This window comes from Hemibagrus wyckioides, linkage group LG05, assembly GCF_019097595.1.
Source record: "Hemibagrus wyckioides isolate EC202008001 linkage group LG05, SWU_Hwy_1.0, whole genome shotgun sequence".
Lineage (NCBI taxonomy): Eukaryota > Metazoa > Chordata > Actinopteri > Siluriformes > Bagridae > Hemibagrus > Hemibagrus wyckioides.
In genome coordinates this window covers 25,123,492-25,142,332 of record NC_080714.1, presented here as the reverse complement: position 1 = coordinate 25,142,332, position 18,841 = coordinate 25,123,492, and the positions used below count along the sequence as shown (strand labels likewise).

Below are 18,841 nucleotides of genomic sequence, written 5' to 3'. Positions count from 1 at the left end.
CGTCACAGCCTGAATTCACGTCAAAGATTTAGGCCACACCCACTCCAGACCTAGATCAGATACCGGTCCGGGTGCCAGAACCTGTCGGCGAGTTTCACCCCCCGGCTCGGACAACAGCGCAAAGGAGAAGTTTATCCTCCTTGAAATTCCTCACCGTATTGATCTGTTCACGCAAGGCATCGCATGATGACGCGAGTCTGATAACAACCTCACTCATGCGAGTCGCACACTACGTTCCGTGGCACGTCCGAGATAAGGGTGGAATCCGCAGACACGCGAACGCTGCGTAATCTTGACTGTGTTCTTCACTCTGACGCGCTCAATCGCGCTCTTCGGGTAAGTTTGCAAGTTGCTCGCTAGAGTGTGCAGCGTGGAGTAAAAGAAGAGATGGCAGAATGATGGGGATGATGGAGTCGCCATATCAGTCACGTGATTCAGAGCGTGTAACGTTAAAAAATAAAGCACAGGGTTTTTGTTTTTTGTTTTTTTTTTCCCCCTCTCCTCATGGTACATTTACACCTGCACTGATTGTGTCTGTTTTTTTTTGTTTTTTTTTTTTTGTGCCTCATGTCACTGGACATAACTCGACCTCCAGTGGTGTCCAGTCAGTCAGCCGTTCTGGTTGCCATGGTTTTCCCTGGAAGCGCCATGCGTGTGCTGTATGGCTACACAAACAAAAGTGCTTCTAGCGAACATATGCAAAACCAGCCATTTGACCACAAACAAGGTGTTTTTCCGCTGAAAATCAGAGGTTCGGCTGGTTTTTAGCGCTAATCTAACATATTCCTGCTGAAAACATGGACAAAGCACTGTACAAGAAGAAGATTTCATTTTGACTAAAGCACACTGTCACGTTATATTAAACAAAAAACACACACACAGCTGTACATTCAATGCTACTGCATTCAAAATATTATTCATTTTATTTTACGTTTATGTTCATTTATAAAATATTATATTTATTTGTTGTGTAATAAATGTATTATTGAACGCAATGAATATTAAAACTCTATATATTAATATTTTTCAGCACTTTGAAGGCTCTGCTCTGAGAGTTTGCATGATGTGCCGTTTTCTTTTTTTGTTTTATTTGTTTTTTTGTTTGTTTAAGTAGGCACGTTTGGCCCTATTCTTTCTCTTTATATTTCTTTTTCAGCTTTCATATTAACGTTTCTTTTTTAATAATTTGTTATGATTGAAGTGAATTTTTTTTTTTTGGTAGATTTATTTATTTATTTATTTTTACCTTATTTTCTTTTATTTCCCTTTTGTTGTTTTCTTCCTACTTTTCATTCGACTCAATTTTCTGCATGTTACTTTATTTCCTTTATCATGGTATTTGTAGACATTCTACAGAATGTCTAGACGTGTTTTAGACGTAGCTGTTGTAGGACAGTGAATCTCTCTCAGAATTTTTCAGTGAGAAGAGAAAAATTTCCATTTATAGGGTTAATGTCTAGTAACCGACTCCACTGAGAGCAGCTCATGTGCCCAGCAGATGTAGTGACCTTTTGACCCTTTTTTGTGTGGCTGAAACACACCTGCACTCGGTAGTTGGGGGTGTCCACATGCTTATATACAGTGTGTGTGTGTATATATATATAATGGGTGTGGCTGAAACACACCTGCACTCAGTAATTAGGGGTGTCCACATGCTTATATATAGTGGGTGTGGCTCTAGCAATGGGTGTGGCTGAAACACACCTGCACTCAGTAATTAGGGGTGTCCACATGCTTATATATAGTGTGTGTGTATATATAGTGGGTGTGGCTCTAGCAATGGGTGTGGCTGAAACACACCTGCCCTCAGTAATTAGGGGTGTCCACATGCTTATATATAGAGTGTGTGTGTGTATATATAGTGGGTGTGGCTATACCAATGGGTGTGGCTGAAACACACCTGCACTTATTATTTGGGGGTGTCCATATGCTTGTATATGGTGTGTGTGGCTATAGCAGTGGGTGTGGCTGAAACACACCTGCACTCAGTAATTAGGGGTGTCCACATGCTTATATGTAGTGTGTGTGTGTGTGTGTATATATAGTGGGTGTGGCTATAGCAGTGGGTGTGGCTGAAACACACCTGCACTCAGTAATTGGGGGTGTCCACATGCTTATATATAGTGTGTGTGTGTGTGTGTGTGTGTGTGTGTGTATATATAGTGGGTGTGGCTCTAGCAATGGGTGTGGCTAAAATACACCTGCACTTAGTATTTGGGGGTGTCTACATGCTTGTATATGGTGTGAGTATATATTATGGGTGTGGTTGTAGCGGTGGGTGTGGCTGAAACATTTGAACTCAGTAATTAGGAGTGTCATCTTTATATTAAGTTATGGTGTGTGTGTATATATAAAATGGCTGGGCCTGTAGCAGTGGGTGTTGCTGTAGCAACTGGTGTGGCTATAACAATGGGTGTGGCTATAGCAGTGGGTGTGGCTGAACTCCGTAATTTAACTTTGTAGATGCTGCTTCTAATTACTGACTTCAGGTACTTCAGACACACCCACTGCTACAGCCACACGCACTGTATATGCAAACACTGCAATTTAAGTATGTAGATGCTGCTTCTAATTACTGTGTGCATATAGTGAACTGTGGGTGTGGCTGTATCAGTGGGGTGTGGCAGAAACGCACCTGCACTCAGTAATTGGGGGTGTCCACATGCTTATACACGGTGTATAATGGGTGTGGCTGAAACGTCTGCACTCGGGAATTAGAAGCAGCATTTGTGTTGTGTAGGTGTAGCTATATCAGTGGGTGGGGCTAAAACACCTGAACTCACTAATTAGGAGTAACGTCTTCGTACTTATATACGGTGTGTGTGTGTGTGTGTGTGTGTGTGTATATGCCAGGAGACGATCAGAACACAACCAATTATGGCAACGTCGTCTTTATAGAAATAAAGTAATTACATCAGTCTTTTCCGATTTCCATCCACCCAAAACCCCCGGGCCTGTTCTGTGTCCTTTTTCCAGCGCAGACAGAGATTGTGATATAGATGTCTGCTACCTTCGCCCGCTTTAGTCTGGTCTCTTGAACTTTTACACATTATTATTTTTACTCGGCCTTTCGAAAGCCCACTGATGAACGTACGAAATGAAGGTTTGACTTTTTACCTAGACAACAACCCGAGTCAATTAACACTGTTCTGTTCACCTAATTTAGCAAGATGTCACTCCGTGGGTATTCTTCTCCTTCTTCTTTTTCTCCTTCGCCCTTTCTTTTACAGTGGGCAGTGCTGATTTATAGGAATGAGGAGGAAAGGAATTAAGGATTTATTTGGTGTGAGGAAGCTGTGGTAAAAGGTATTAAGGCTGAAAGGCTTAAATCTATTCCTCCTTTCAACACGAGGATGTTAGGATGATTTTCAGCTGTAGAGAGAAACAGCAGAGAAACATCTTCCTAAATTCTTTTGTGTGTGTGAGAGAGAGAGAGGAGGAAAAATCTTTATTTACAGGATGAACATGTGATAACTGAGTACACTGAGAGAGAGAGAAAGAGAAGTGTGTATATGTGTGTGTGTGTGTTTGTATGTGTTTGAGCACACCTCCTGCTCTGTCCAGTCTGAGCTGGAAAAGCCCGCTCTGGCCTTATCAGAGGTCGTAGGAACCTGAGGGTCTGTGTGGCCATGTGGGTCAGAGAGCGTGACCTCTGACCTGAAGAGCTGAACTACTGACTGCACAACAACAACACAGCCTCACACACTGATGTAACACACACACACACCCTGTTCTTACAGTAAAGTCTTACAGAAGTTCCTCAGAATGAGCGCTGGGGTTGTCGCTAACACTAACAGGGATTGGTCAACAGTGGAACAGAACAGAGCCGTTCTGGTGTTCAGTCATGTGACATGTCATGTTTTGTTCTTTTGAAACAATTAAACATCTCGACATTTTACGTGTGTTTGGTCAGGATGCTGTGATGAGTTTTGTGGAGGAGTTGTGTATATGTCTGAGGAGTTTGCAGTCACAGTGAAAATGGTGTAATGTGTTTACACTGGAGGGAAAGAAATCCCTGATTATGGGCTTTTAGTCCTGAGTAAACCTGATGGTGTTATTTAAAGCTGTTAGTGTGTGTTGTGCTGAAGTCTTTAAAGTCTTTGTGTTGTGTAAGGAATTAAACACAGCGTGGTCTGCTGCTGTTTTCAAGTGAAACGGATTATTTATTTATTTTTACCCCGTGTCCCCTGTTTGTTTGTTTTTTATTTATTTTATTTTATTTATTTTTTATTTTATTTTCCTTTTTTTCTTTTTTTAATTTTTCTTTTATGTTTTTTCTTGTCTTGTATGCTTTTCTATTTCTTTACCTTTTTTCTCCCTCATACTCATTTCTCCTTTATACTTTCTTTGTACACTTTCAGGGATTTTCCCTTAATTTTATTCATTTTATTCCATTATTCTGTTTGTTTTCTTTTCATTTTTATTCTTTCATTTTGTCTCTCACTTTCTTTATAATTTAGTTTCTTAATTGTTTTATTTTCCCTTTTATTTATTGGTTAGAATCTGCTCATTGACTAAAGGTTTTCTTTTTATTTCTTGTCTTTAGTTTTTTAAAAAAAAACAAAAACCTTGGCCTTTTAAATTATTTTTTCTATTTATGCATTCATTGTTTATTTATATTTAATTTATTTTTTTGCCAAAAATTACATTTTTGTATTTATTAAAGCATGACACTTCTCACGCGTTTATCCAGGTTTAATTTTCTGTGAATCGAGTGATTTCTCTCTTTTTCTTGCAATGTCATTGGGGGGGAAAAAAGCAAATAAATCTTCCATCTTGAAGAATTTTTCTTGAAGAATGTTAAAAATTTACAGTCTGTTTATCTCTATTTGTATTTCTACTTTATTTCTATCTGAAACTGGAGATAGAATATCCATAAATATCGATTACGTGTTTTTATCTTAATTTATTTTTATTTTTTTATTTGCGCATGATCAGAAAAAACAAGTGTGTGTTAGTGATGAGTGTTTTAATAGATTCATTTTAATAAATATTTATGTATTAATATGTAATAATTGTCTCCTGAAGATTTCTCTTGTGTAAGCAGTAAAACTCCTATTTAAATGATTTCTTCTAATCCACTGCGGCAAAAACTTCTCCGAATTCTTAGCAGGTTTCCTCGGTATCTCAGAACGCCCCATTTTCTGACACTCGGACACCTGAAGGAGCTCGTAAACGTCACGCGGGGTTTACAGATCAGTCTTCCCGTAAAGAAGAAGAGGCATTTTTTTTTACGGCGCCGTGACGTGGCCCGGGCCCCTGTTCTGAAGGGATAAAGCTTATCGTAGACGCGCAGGTCTGAAGGGGGCGGGTCCATGCGACACAGCCCAGCGCGCTATGCCAAAGCCCCGCCCCTTTCTTAGAAGGGTGCTCGGTGGTTAGCAGCGCGATGCTATCTGTGGCCTTCATCAATGAAGGCGCGCTTTTGCGGTTCCTGTTTCTGCTAATTTGGACGTGGCCTCTTCACTTCCTTTCCAGTGAAGTCTATCTGCCTGTGTGAGTGTTTCTGTGTATACGTGTCACACATCAGCTTTCTTCCCCTTTTAGTTTAGCTTTCTCGTAACCGGTCACCCGTGTTAGTGAAAGGTCAGCTGAGTTGGTTCTCTCCATGCAAGAAAAGTGCCGAGCTCCGCACGCTCTGAACCGATTGCAGAAATGTCGGTGCTGCAGGGTTAATATGCTCCAGGTGAAATATTTTCGCGATTTCGGCGTTCCGCGGTTCTGAGATGTTAGCGGTCCTGTGATACCTGTGATGTCACTGGGGAAGTTGTTAACATTTTAATAGAGGAGGGGGAAAAAAAACTCGTACCTTACGCTCAGGTCAGGTCCTGGAAGAAAAAATAAAAGAGTAAGTTTCAGAGAAATCCCAGAGTGTGGTGAAGCTATAGAGCGCTGAGTTGAAGGTTTGGGTGCTGAGTCGTTGGAGCAGAGATTACATCCAGGAAGTATGAGAGAGAGAGAGCACTAAAGCGCTGCTGCATCACTCTGTTTAGGGAGATGAGAAATGAGATTCATTAGAGACAGAGACAAAATTAAAACAGGCAAGCAGGATTAAGAGCGTCTTTGTGTGTGTGAGAGAAAGAGAGTTTAAAGTGATGCCATCTTTTGATCTGTGTATTGTGACCCATTTTGGGGGAAATTCACCAAGAGTCATGTACCCACACACACTATTTACCTTTCTCATGCACGCGCACACACACACACACACACACACACACACACACACACCTACCCACACACACTCACCCACAAACACACACACTCTCCTTACCTGTCTCATGTACTCACACTCACCCATTCTCTCTCTCTCTCTCTCTCTCACACACACACACACACACACCTACCCACACACACTCACCCACAAACACACACACTATTTACCTTTCTCATGCACGCACGCACCCACACACACTCACCCACACTCACCCACAAACACACACACTCTCCTTACCTGTCTCATGTACTCACACTCACCCATTCTCTCTCTCTCTCTCTCACACACACACACGCACTTTTTACCTCTCATGCACTCACCCCCACACACACACTCCCCCCCCACAAACACACTCTTTACCTTTCTCACACACACATACATAGACACACTCCTTACCCCTCTTATACACACACACACTTTTTACCTCTCTCATGCACTCTCACTCATCCACACATACACACTCACCCACACAAACACACATACACACTTTTTACCTCTCATGCACTCGCATTCACACACACACACACACACACACATCCATGTACACTTACCCACACATACTCCCCCCTTCTGCACAAACATACACACACCCACACACACCCTTTCCGTCTCTCATGCATGCGCACACACACACACCCACAAACACACACTCTCCTTACCTGTCTCATGTATTCACACTCACCCATTCTCTCTCTCTCTCACACACACACACGCACTTTTTACCTCTCACACACACACGCACTTTTTACCTCTCATGCACTCACCCCCACACACACACTCCCCCCCCCCCAAAAACACACTCTTTACCTTTCTCACACACACAGACATAGACACACTCCTTACCCGTCTTATACACACAAACACTCTTTCCCTCACTCATGCACTCACTCATCCACACATACACACTCACTCTCATCCATACACACTCACCCACACAAACACACATACACATTTTTTACCTCTCATGCACTCACATTCATACACACACACACACACACACTCATCCATGTACACTCACCCACACACACTCCCCCCTCCTGCACAAACATACACACACCCACACACACCCTTTCCGTCTCTCATGCACGCACACACACACACACACACACAAACACTCTTTCCCTCTCTCATGTGCGCACACACACACACACACTCTTTCCTTCTCTCATGCACACCCATTCACCCACACAGATACTCTGTCTTTCCCTCTCTCATATAGACACACTCTTTCCCTCTCTCATGCGCACACACACACACACAAAATGTTATATGCTAACACACAGTGTCTGGATTTTCTTCCGGTTTCACTGAGCTGTGAGATTCTTTGCCTCTATGAAGTTCTGCAGTTTTAGATTTCTGTTGGAGGTCTCTCCATAGCCCCCACCCCCGAGAGACGCCACGGGCTCCACACGGCATCTCTAACCCTTGTGAGACTCTCTGGGTTCACCATTTGCCATTCAAATTGAGGTCGAAATTGGGAAAGAACAAAGGCAGGTGTTTATGATCACAGATGAGTCAGATTCATGTAAATGTCCCGCTTTTGCAGGATGGGGCGGGCCGGGGGGTGTCCCTGCTTCAACCATGTAACACTCGCTGCTCTGCTCGAGCTTGACTGATCCACACACACTTCAGCGTTATGAATGGAAACACCGAGCGGTGAAATACCCGGCTCCAGACCTGACCGGGAAGTGAAAGAAGTCAGAAATTCCATGCTGCTCTACATCAGTGCTTGATGAGTCTACCTGCGTAACTTCTGCCCTTTCTCTAAAGCCCAGAGTTTCATTTCTTGCGAAGTCACACACCTGTCACCTTGTAGTTTCTTTACTCTAGCAATGAATTGCGTGATTTTTTTTTCCCTGACACACTCGAAACCAGATCAGCAGATGTTCAGAAAATCTAAACTCTAGCTTTTCGCTTTTCAGCAGAAATTTTTTGTTGAATGTTAAATTGAACAAAGATGTCGAGTCATTTTCCATATCATCAGACGGCAGCAGTTCTCTTCACAGCTTTATATCGTTTCTATGGTAACAACCTGCCTCTTTTTAGAAAGCGTGTAATTGTTGATTTGACAGATTTAACACTGGAGATTCCTTCCTTATATTTCCCAGGCTTTCCAGGACAGAAGGGTTTACACTTGTTCATGTTCTCTCCGTAACTCATGGCTGATAAAGGAAGGACCGTTTATCGTTGCTTTAAAGTAGTATATCATAAATCAGACCCTCCGAGATCTTGCGATTGTTCAAGATTATCGCCAGAAATCTCTCTTCTGCCTCGGCCGTCCATGACCCTGTCACCGGTTCACCACTGTTCCTTCCTTGGACCACTTTTGATAGATACTGACCACTGCAGACCAGGAACACCCCACAAGAGCTCCGGGTTTGGAGATGCTCTGATCCAATTGCCTAGCCATCACAATTTGACTTCGTCAAACTCGCTCAAATCCTAACTGATTTTTTTTTTGTTAAAAACTGTTTTTTATTATACTGGTTCTTCCCATTTTAACTCCACTGACATTATCATGGGTCACGGTGTGAATCGATGACACGGTTTGATATGATAAAGAACCATTGTTTCGTTTTTTTTCCAACTTAGCACCATAAAAGCCGATTGTTTTAACTGTGTAAACGTGACATTTAATCAGCTGGAGAGAGAGAGAGAGAGATGTCCTTTTTCTTTGTTTTTGTCCATATTAAGGTATAGAGAAATGAGAATTTTCGGAGAAAGTTTTAGTTCTGTCTACAGAAAACCGTCTCCATTCATGTTAGAAGCAGAATTAAAAACTAGCAGCGGTTTTGCGGCGTAGCAAGCATGCTCACATGGAAATCAGAGGAAGTTTTCTAGCATTAGATGCACAATCATTGTGGTGGTGTTGTGTGACATCTGGTCTTTTTCCTCTTTGCATTCTCACACGCTCGTGCAAGAGTCAGGTTCCTGATATTTGAAGGATGGGTTGTGGTCAAAAATGCTTGATCCGCTCTTCGTGTAATCCGAGATGCTTTTCAGCTCATCACACTTGTAAAGAGCGGTTGTTTTGTGACAGCATCCGCCTTCCTGACGGCCCAAACCAGGCGTCTGTCATCAGCGAGGCGTTTTCCGACACAGGCGTTTGTTTTTTGCGCCAATTCAACACGTGAAAATGCTCGGGACATCAGTTACACTCCAGGCGTAAACATATTCCTAAAGCCTGTATACACACCGTATATGTGTTCAGTGCGAGTACAATCCAGACACACTACATCCGCCATGTTGGTACGGTCACGTGACCTATGATGTCATCGTAACCGCAAAAGCTTGGGTAACTCGGGTGTTGTTAAAGAAGTAGAGTTTAACCACAAGTTCCAAGAGAGGGAAAAACACTGAAATTAGACAATTTTAAATGCAGATTTCGGCGCAGATTTGTGGATTTTTGCACGACAAAGCCACTATTCATAGAGGTGATCTGAATGAGAATGATTTTAGAAAACATGTAAATGTTTATTTGTACCATATTTCTGCAGATTTTGTGAAGATGATGATTCTGTTATAATAATAATAATGATAATAATATTCTTAATAATTCATTGTGTGTATGAATTTTATATATATATATAATATATATATATAATTCATACACAAATTTATATATATATATATATATATATATATATATATATATATATATATATATATATATATAAATTTTGGATTTGTCCTTTTTTATTACAATTTTTTTTGTGTAAGTTTTAAAATGTAGGGGAATAAAAGATGTTGTTGTTATTATTATTATAAATCATATTTATTTAGGTTTAAAAATGTGTTTGCTTTTTTTGTCGTAGGAGATTTCAAAAATTTTACTTATTAAATTTTTCAGCATTATCAATGTAACTGGTCAGTATGGACAGCTTTTGCAGTATGGACAAACTCACACAACAGATATTTTTGTTTTCATTTCTGTGTCCCTGCACTGGAATGACTAAAAAATAGCAGAATATAGATATATATATATATATAAAAAAAAAACAAGCATCACTCGAAAATGCATGAAAAAAAAAAAAAATTTCCACAAGTAAATGGAAACCCCATGAAAACGTCAGTGTTGAAGATTAAAAAAAGCACTCTTTTTTTTCTTTTTCTTTTTTTGCACCAGCCTTTATTTTGGAGCTGGAGTTGAAACAGCATCCGCTGCTTCGGTGTTGCAACAACACTAGGCTGATATCGCAAAAAAGGAAATTGACTAAGAGATTCTGAGAATGTCTGCGGTTTGAGGGGTCACATGACTTGCCGGAACGTTCCTGCTTCATTTGCATACGGCCGCATGGGGAGGAAGAGGCGCAGCTTCACTGAGGAACCTTCGGGCCCGTTTGTTTACATCTGTACTTCAGCTTGCTTCTGTTTTTACTCATGCACCAGTGAGATGCGCTGTGATAAAGCCCACCGAAACTGACACCCGTGTAATGAGGCATGCAGCACCGCAGCCATGCACTGCTGCAAGAGATATAAATAAACGTGTTCAGATTAAAAACTCTTAATTACTCTTGTTCATGTTATACTTTTAAGGATTGATTGGTTTGTTCCTTTTTTTTTGGTTCCTCTTATCGTTAAGTTTTATTGTGTTGTTTGTTGTTGTTGTTTTTTTTTTTTTTATCTCTAATGAACACTTTATTCACATCTCGAACAGCTCCTCAAGGCTTTTTTTTTTTTGCATGATGAAGAGCTTTCCAAATGGGTTCTGCTTGGAGTCACTGTAACTAGAATAAAGAGCCACCGCTAACTGCTGCAAATTTTTTGCGAGTCCCCATGAAATAAATTTGGAAATGTGGTTTAGGTACAAGTTTCAGTCCAAATTGTGTGGGCTTCTAGTAAGATGATTTAAATTGTTGTCCAGTTTTCATCCAATCAGATGCCTCCTAGAACAGATTTGTCCCTCCTCCCCTGAAAAACAGACTGGTTGGGACTCAGTTTGGCATCAACCCTGGCGTGTTTATGTATCTGTGGTTAAAGCTTCCTGCATGCTGCATGTCATGAAAAGGTGCTTGGAGTTTGAGATGCATGCATCACTGCATTTCTTCCCTCTCTGAAGTCTTGGCTCGTACATCAGTACAGCCGTGTCAGGATGCGCTAGCTGTGATGTTGTGTGTGCCAGGAAGTGTAGTTTTTAATATTAAGCTAATTAAAAAAGAGATGAAGTGAAGTCGGCTGCTGCGACGATCCACGATCGTCACTAAACACCACCGTTAACAGTACAGTGGAATGTGATGGACTTAGTTGGCTAAAAAAAAGTAAATAAATTAAGCTAATCCCAGAGGAAAGGTTTTTCCTGATGCAAAAATGTCAGTTAGCTTGGTTTTACTATACAAGTAAGTTTCAGTTACGCCCTTCCACCTGCTCTATCCTCGACGTTACTGTTATTCATACGTAATGAACGTTTTTGTTGTTTGTGTTTCTTCCCAGCTGATCAAGTTTACGGAGACCAAGATATGCACGAAGTCGTTCGCAAACACTGCATGGACTACTTGGTGAGATTTATTTATTCATTCATTCATTCATTCATTCATTCATTGCCAGGTTCTTGCCTGCCATCTTGACCAACAATACGTGAACAGAAATTTCTGATTTGTAATATTTTTTTTAAATCCTCAGATGAAGAACGCAGACTACTTCTCAAACTACGTGACAGAAGACTTCACCACATACATCAACAGGAAAAGAAAAAACAACTGTCACGGGAACCACATTGAGATGCAGGCCATGGCGGAGATGTACAACCGGCCGGTGGAGGTGTACCAGAACGGCACAGGTGAGGACAAGTCTTCAACATGGAGTCTAAATCTTAAGTTGCTCAGGATATACAACTTAAACAACAGCTCAGCTTAATCTAGCACAAATGTAATCGGTTGTCACAAAAACACGAATCATTTGTACTGAACAGGTCACTAAGGTACAATAGCAGTAATGTAATGAGAGACTGACTGTTTGCACAACAGTCGTTCTGTATATTCTATTCAATTCTATTCTTTTTTTTTTTTATGGATCATAATACAAAGCAAGTTTGCAGAAATATCAGTTCAGGGTATTCAGTTTAAATTTATCCCCAAATGAGCAAGCCAGAAGCAACTGTTTTGAGGAGAAATTCCCAGAAACGACATGAGGAAGAGACCTTGAGGGATTCGGAAGGAAACACCACCTCATGTGGGTGACATCAGATTCTAAATACAGCTATGAATTCTGTCCTAATAAAGAAAAAATGACGAGCCTGCTATATATTTACATTTCTGGCATTAGGCAGACTCCCTTATCGAGAGCGACTTACATTTATCTCATTTTTATACAACTGAGCGAGTGATGGTTAAGGGCCTTGCTCAGGGGCCCAGAGGTGGTGGCAGCTTGGTGGACCTGGGATTCAAATTCACAACCTTCCGATCAGTAGTCCAGCACCTTAACCACTAATCTACCACATTTCTTATAGGCAGCCGTAAGAACATGTATCCTGTATTTCACCTAAATGACATTATTATTAACTTTGTAATCTTCCTGCTAAGATCATTCTTTATAATATAAGATACTAAAACCTTGCTAGCTTTGAGTCGTGTCCTCATACCCCAGTGATGACCATATGCTGTATCAGGACACGTGACCGTCACATCCTTATCTGCTCCACTCTTCTGAGAAGGCTTTCTACTAAATGTTGGAGCATGGCTGAGATTTGTGATTATTCAGCTACAAGAGCATTAGTGAGATCAGACACTGATATTGTAAGAGTAAGGAGACTCCAGTTCCAGGTGTTCAGTGGGGTTGAGTCTGTGCAGGAGTTCTTCCAGTTCAACCTTCTCCTCTGCACCATGTCTTCATGGAGCTCAGGGACTTGTGCACAAAGGCATTATGGTGCTGGAACAGTGTTTGAGCTTTACAGTTCCAGCTACAGCATACAAAGACATTCTGTGCAGTTGTACTCCATAACTGCAGCTCTTGTGGGGTGTTCCCGGTCTGCAGTGGTCAGTATCTATTTATCAGAAATGGTTCAAGGAAGGAACAGTGGTAAACCGGCGACAGGGCCATGGGTGGCCAAAGCTCACTGATGAACGTGGGGAGCAAAGGCTGGCCCGTGTGATCCGATCCAACAGACGAGCTACTGTTGCTCAAACTGCTGAAGAATGCTGGTTCTAATAGAAAGGTGTCAGAATACACAGTGCATGACGGGTCAGGGCTGATTTGGCAGCAAAAGGAGGACCAACACAATATTACATAATAGTGTTCTTGGTTGCTGTTGTACATTATCAACAGTTCCATTATTTACTGTCCAGTGTCACCCAAATGAAGATGAGGGTCACCTCTGAGCCTAGTTCCTTGTTTTTCCTCAGCACCATTGCCCCAGGCTTGTTCATTAGGGATAAATGCTAGGGATAAATAGTAACTTAACTTTAAGCTTTACCATTTGTTCTATGTTTCTATACTTTTGCAAAGCTGCTTTGAGACACTGTCCATTGTTAAAAGTGCTATACAAAGAAACTGAATTGAATTAAATATGTGGTTCTTCCCTGAAATGTTGCCACAGAGGTGTTCTGGATAATTGTTGGCTATCAACTTTTTGTCGGCACAACCACGTGTGTGATGCTCAGGTGTCTACAGACGTTCAGCGATTTAGTTTGTGTTAGCTGACCATTTATCATTTAATATTAGAATTGTTGATGTTGTATTAGTGATAAGATAGATTGAAGATGACAAGCACATGCCATAAAACTTGTGGGTTTGACGCTTTGACGCTAATGACAAAAATAACCATGTTTCCGATCCTTCTCTGCTGCAGGTATGTTGAGAATGACAGATGAGAGTGACTGATTATCTCTCTTTTCTTCTCTCTCTCTCTCTTTTTTTTCCACTGTCCCTTTTTTGGGTGTCTCCTGATTTTGCGGCCTCCGGTTCTGAGTAACAGGAAACCACACGGTTTTTCCCCTAAATTAAAGGGTTTTGCCCCTCTTTTTTTTTCCAGAACCAATCAACACGTTCCATGGGATCCACCAAAACAACGACGAACCAATCAGAGTCAGTTACCATCGGAACATTCACTACAACTCAGTGGTGAACCCTAATAAAGCCACGATCGGAGTGGGGCTCGGCCTTCCCGCCTTTAAACCAGGGGTAAGTGCAAATACTGCGGCATGATCGGATGTTCCGGAAGCCTATGATGATTACCTACTAGCTAAACGGCTCCGATTAGCGGTCATGAGTCTGAACAGGGACCTGCACAGATTTAACCAGCTGATGTGTCCATGATGATTGAAGTAAAGGTTAATAATAAAGTTTCAATTCAAAGTATTAAAGCGGTGAGGATGGGGATACCTTCCCGACTTTCCGATTAGGAATTCTTTTTATTTAGAAATTCCGAGTTAGTTGAATGCAGTAGGAATCTCAGCATTAAATCTTTTCCCTTGACATTATAGTATAGGGTCACACCGCAAGTCCCAAAGCACCTGTGTGTGTGTGTGTGTGTGTTTTCTTCCCTTTGCATGCATCCCAAATCACATACTAATACAAGCAATGTAAGAAATGTCTTCATACAGAAAATTTTTCACCCATCAATCAAATTGCCACTAGCCAATCGTAAGCATCCGTGAGCTGCCGTACTAGGAAGAGGGTGGACGGCTCTTTCAGGTGTTCATGTTCCACTGCCCTGTGCTGCAGCAGATTCATATGTTTTCAAGAAAGCATAAGGAGCCTTCAGCCTCACTGCTTGGTAGATATCATGTAATGGGTGGAGCTACCTAATGGGTGGGTGTCCCACAGTGGCAGGAGATAAGGCTTTCATCTGCCTTGCTGCCACACTGAGACCTGTTTAAACTTGGATCCCAGCTCACTTGTTTGAATATAAACACGTCAAACAATTGACAGATCGTTCTGTAGGGAAATGAGGAACAAAGATAACACAGAAACCAAAACAAATACGTCACACTGGCCTTTAGCATCAACAGGCTTGAAGTCAGGTTATCTGATGATGATGTTTCTTAAACATTACAATTATTTTATTTATTTATTGCATTTCTAACCTGTCTTATAACTCCACTACGTAAAGAAATGTAAAGTCGAATTCTAGCTCAATTGTAAAAACAGTTTTTTAGCCCAATAATTAATTCCTAACCCTATAAACAATCCATCTCTGTCTGTCTTGTATGAGGAAGGTTAAAGCGTGAGAGCATGGCTAGATGCCACTGGCGCTTCACTTCCACTCACAGGGAAACGGGATTTTGGTCCGAGGGCATGCTTCTTCTTTTGATTGTTTTGAAGTGAGCAGCGCAAATGCAGATTATTTTCTCACGGCTGTGGGCGAACAGTCAAGCCACACTCCACTTCCTCACGATTTAATCTCAGCTCTTCTCAGAGAGCAATAATGTATTCTCCTTAGCGGGTTATACGACGTTTTCTCATGAAACCAAGCAAGGCCTCCACGCGTCATGAAAAACCCCAAAGATTGTAGACCAGCCGGGAACGGGTATGAGATGACGCTTGTAATAGGGCTTGGAAAGACAAGGTGTAAAGCCACAGAAATACTCCAAGCCTCTCGTTAAGATAAGATCTTATGGAGGAGACGCACAAAAGGTAGCATCGTATCAGTTCTGAACAGGGTTGTATTGTTTACAGCGTTTTTCTTTTATTTGTTGCTTTTTGCTTTGTTATGCTCTTAGTGTAGTGTGAGACGTGAGGAATGGAACGTGAAATTAAGCCTCTTTACATAATCAGGAATCACACGTCATCTGTGGTTTGAGCTGAACTTCACAGTCTAGTACTTTGATACTCATTTGGGGGGAAAAAAAGAAACGCAGAAAAAAAACCCATGTCCTATCTGAGGGATTGATTTACAGCTACTCTGGGCTACGTGGACTTGTGCACTCTCTCTGCTCTCTTATTTAACCTCTCCGAGACGTACACACATCTTACACAGCAGTGCCAGATCAGCAGACTTCCTGTGTGTGTGTGTGATGTGTGGATATGGCATCCATGTGGCACTGTGTACAATACAGCCGAGGAGAGGTTGTTCTAGATTATAATATAATATATGATATGATATGATATGATATGATATGATATGATATAATATAATATAATATAATATATGATATGATATGATATGATATGATATGATATGATATAATATAATATATAATTTTTTTTGTATAATAAAATAAATAATTATTTAATAATAATAATAATAATAATAATTAAAATAATGTAATAATATAAATATAATATAATAATAATTAAAATAATTTAATTTGCACATTTTAAGCTTTTTGGTCATTTAATTCATTTTCACACAATTTTACATTCTGTACACTTCCTGTTTTTATTTATTTATTTATTTATTTATTTATTATAACCAGTGTCTCCAGGATTTTGTAGAGTTTGTGATGGTTTTAGACAAAAATGCATGATTCTGCAGTGGCTTACCAGTGAAGATGCACAGGTAAATACTTTTTATGATAGCTGTGCTCATGGTCAATGCTCGTGAATCAAAGATGTCTGACTGAGTGAGTGATGTCATACGTGATGTCATACGACCGCATCTCGTCCCAAAACTGAGGAAAGTTTAGAAAGGTAGTTTAGAAAAATGTTGTAAAGTCTTAAAATCTAGCCTTAAAGCCATAAGTTGTGCTCTTAAAATCTAGTCGTGAAGTCTTTAAATCTAGTCGTGAAGTCCTAAAATCTAGTCTTAAAATCTAGTCTTAAATTTGTACATTCTTGTCTTAAAATCTAGTCTTAAAGATTTGAAATTTAGTCTTAAAGTCGTAAATTGCAAAGTCTTAAAATCTAGCTTAAAGTAGTAAGTTGGAGTCTTTAAATCTAGTTTTCAAGTCGTAAGTTGTAAAGTTTTTAAATCTAGTCTTAAAGTCACAAGTTGTAGTCCTAAAATCTAGTCTGAAAGTCTTAAAATTAATCAGTAAACACTATATTTGTATCATTATAACATCATTTTTTAATATCTGCCAAGAGTTCAGAGACGGTCAAAGTTGCACCATGTTGAGTCAGGTCACAGAGTTGGGAGTCGGAGTCGGTCTGCTCTCACAGTCACAGAGGTCAGCAGTAGGTGGTGATGGTTTGAGCTTCTCACTGGCTGCTCAGGAGCATCAGTTCCACAAAGAGCTTCACTTCCACAGCAGCCGTCAGTCTGAGTGTGGGTTCGGGGGACATTCCACACATCCATGACGTAATCACAGAAACTTATTAGCAGCATGCTGTTTATTTGTGCACCAGCTGACCACAGACTGACCTTCAGGATGTGATCTAAAGCACCAGCAGCACCCTTTCTTTTCAGTCCTGCGGTCAGAGATGCGTTCAGGACACCACTTTAAGACGGAATCCAGCTTCATATTGATTAGGTGACGAAAAAGTCAATAAAGGGAAATTAACTTGTTTGACTTAAAATGAAAGCAGTTTTGTCACTGGAGGCTTCAGGAACCGAAACTCAGAGTTACGGGTTACGTTGTTTTCAACATTCATGTGTTTGGAAATTTGGAAATTTTTGAGTAAGAAAAGAATACTGCAGTGTGGATCATGTGTTTATTCACAGCTTTTTTTTTTCTTATTTAAATTGCATTTACGTAAAGTAAATAGTATATCTATTAAATCAAACTTTTTTAAAAGTTTAAGTTTTAAAATTGTAAAATTTGATTTAAATTTTAAAAAAAATTATTTAATTGTTTGACATTTTTTAATTTAATTGTAAAAAAAAATGTTTTCAATTTAATTGTTAAAATTTTTTAAATGTAATTCTAAAGAGAATTTACCTTGGGGAGTGGAGGCTTTGGGAACCGTAGCTCAGAGTTACGTTGTTTAATTTTGTTTGTTTGGATTTTTCTTTTCTTTTTTTCCTTTTTTTATTTATTTATTTTAATTATTATTATTTTATTTATTTTTATTGGGTTTTACGAAACAAAACAGTTACCAACATCAATAAGAAATAATAAGAATTATAGATACGTTTTATATTGTATTTCTTATTAAATAAGAAATAAATAAGTTCAAGAAAAGGAAAAATAAAGTAAAATAAACAAAAAATAAATAAATACTAAAAATAAATCCCTATCAACTCGCATTCAAGTGTGTCTGTCATAGATAGATAAACAAACAGATCATCACCTCCACTACACTAAACACGTGGAGTCATGTAAGTCCAAGGGCGGTGGGACAAGGGCTCCATATTGTTCCGGATGCATTAGAAGAACCCCTTAATGAAAGTCTAATAATAAAGAGAGGACGGTTTCGGTGATTTCCAATTAATCGGTATTGTTCTTCTAGCAAGGAAAATAGCAAAGTCCACAAGTCTAAATCTGCCCTGTAGATCATGTGTTTATTCAGAGTTTGCTGTTTTTTATTTGTTTGTTTCAGATCTCTATGTTTGTGCTGGAAATTTAGGGGGGGTAGACATGGACACTTCCATATTGTTTTAGTTTTGTTTTGGGGTTTTTCTTGGGTAGAAAGCCATCTAACCGTCGTGAGTCGTACTTTGTTTCCTCATCAAAACATCGATCTGCACCGTCAGAGTTAACGAGCGAAGACGTCTGCGTGTTGATTAATCTGAAGCGAATGCTTGTACACACGGGACGAGGTAAAAAAAAAGAGCCGCTTTGTTTACTCCCGATGCTGCAAGCCGGCCGT

The 18,841-nt window shown here is 40.1% G+C and overlaps 1 protein-coding gene across 1 annotated transcript in view; it reads left to right on the top strand.

Moving 5' to 3' along the window:
* Positions 1-18,841, top strand: part of otud5a (OTU deubiquitinase 5a) — a 50,596-nt gene that overhangs the window by 26,852 nt on the left and 4,903 nt on the right. Inside the window, exons 3-5 of the mRNA XM_058389334.1 lie at positions 11,645-11,709; positions 11,834-11,990; positions 14,181-14,329. Of these exons, the coding sequence (XP_058245317.1) occupies positions 11,645-11,709; positions 11,834-11,990; positions 14,181-14,329 (371 nt within the window). The remainder of the gene's footprint in view (positions 1-11,644; positions 11,710-11,833; positions 11,991-14,180; positions 14,330-18,841) is intronic.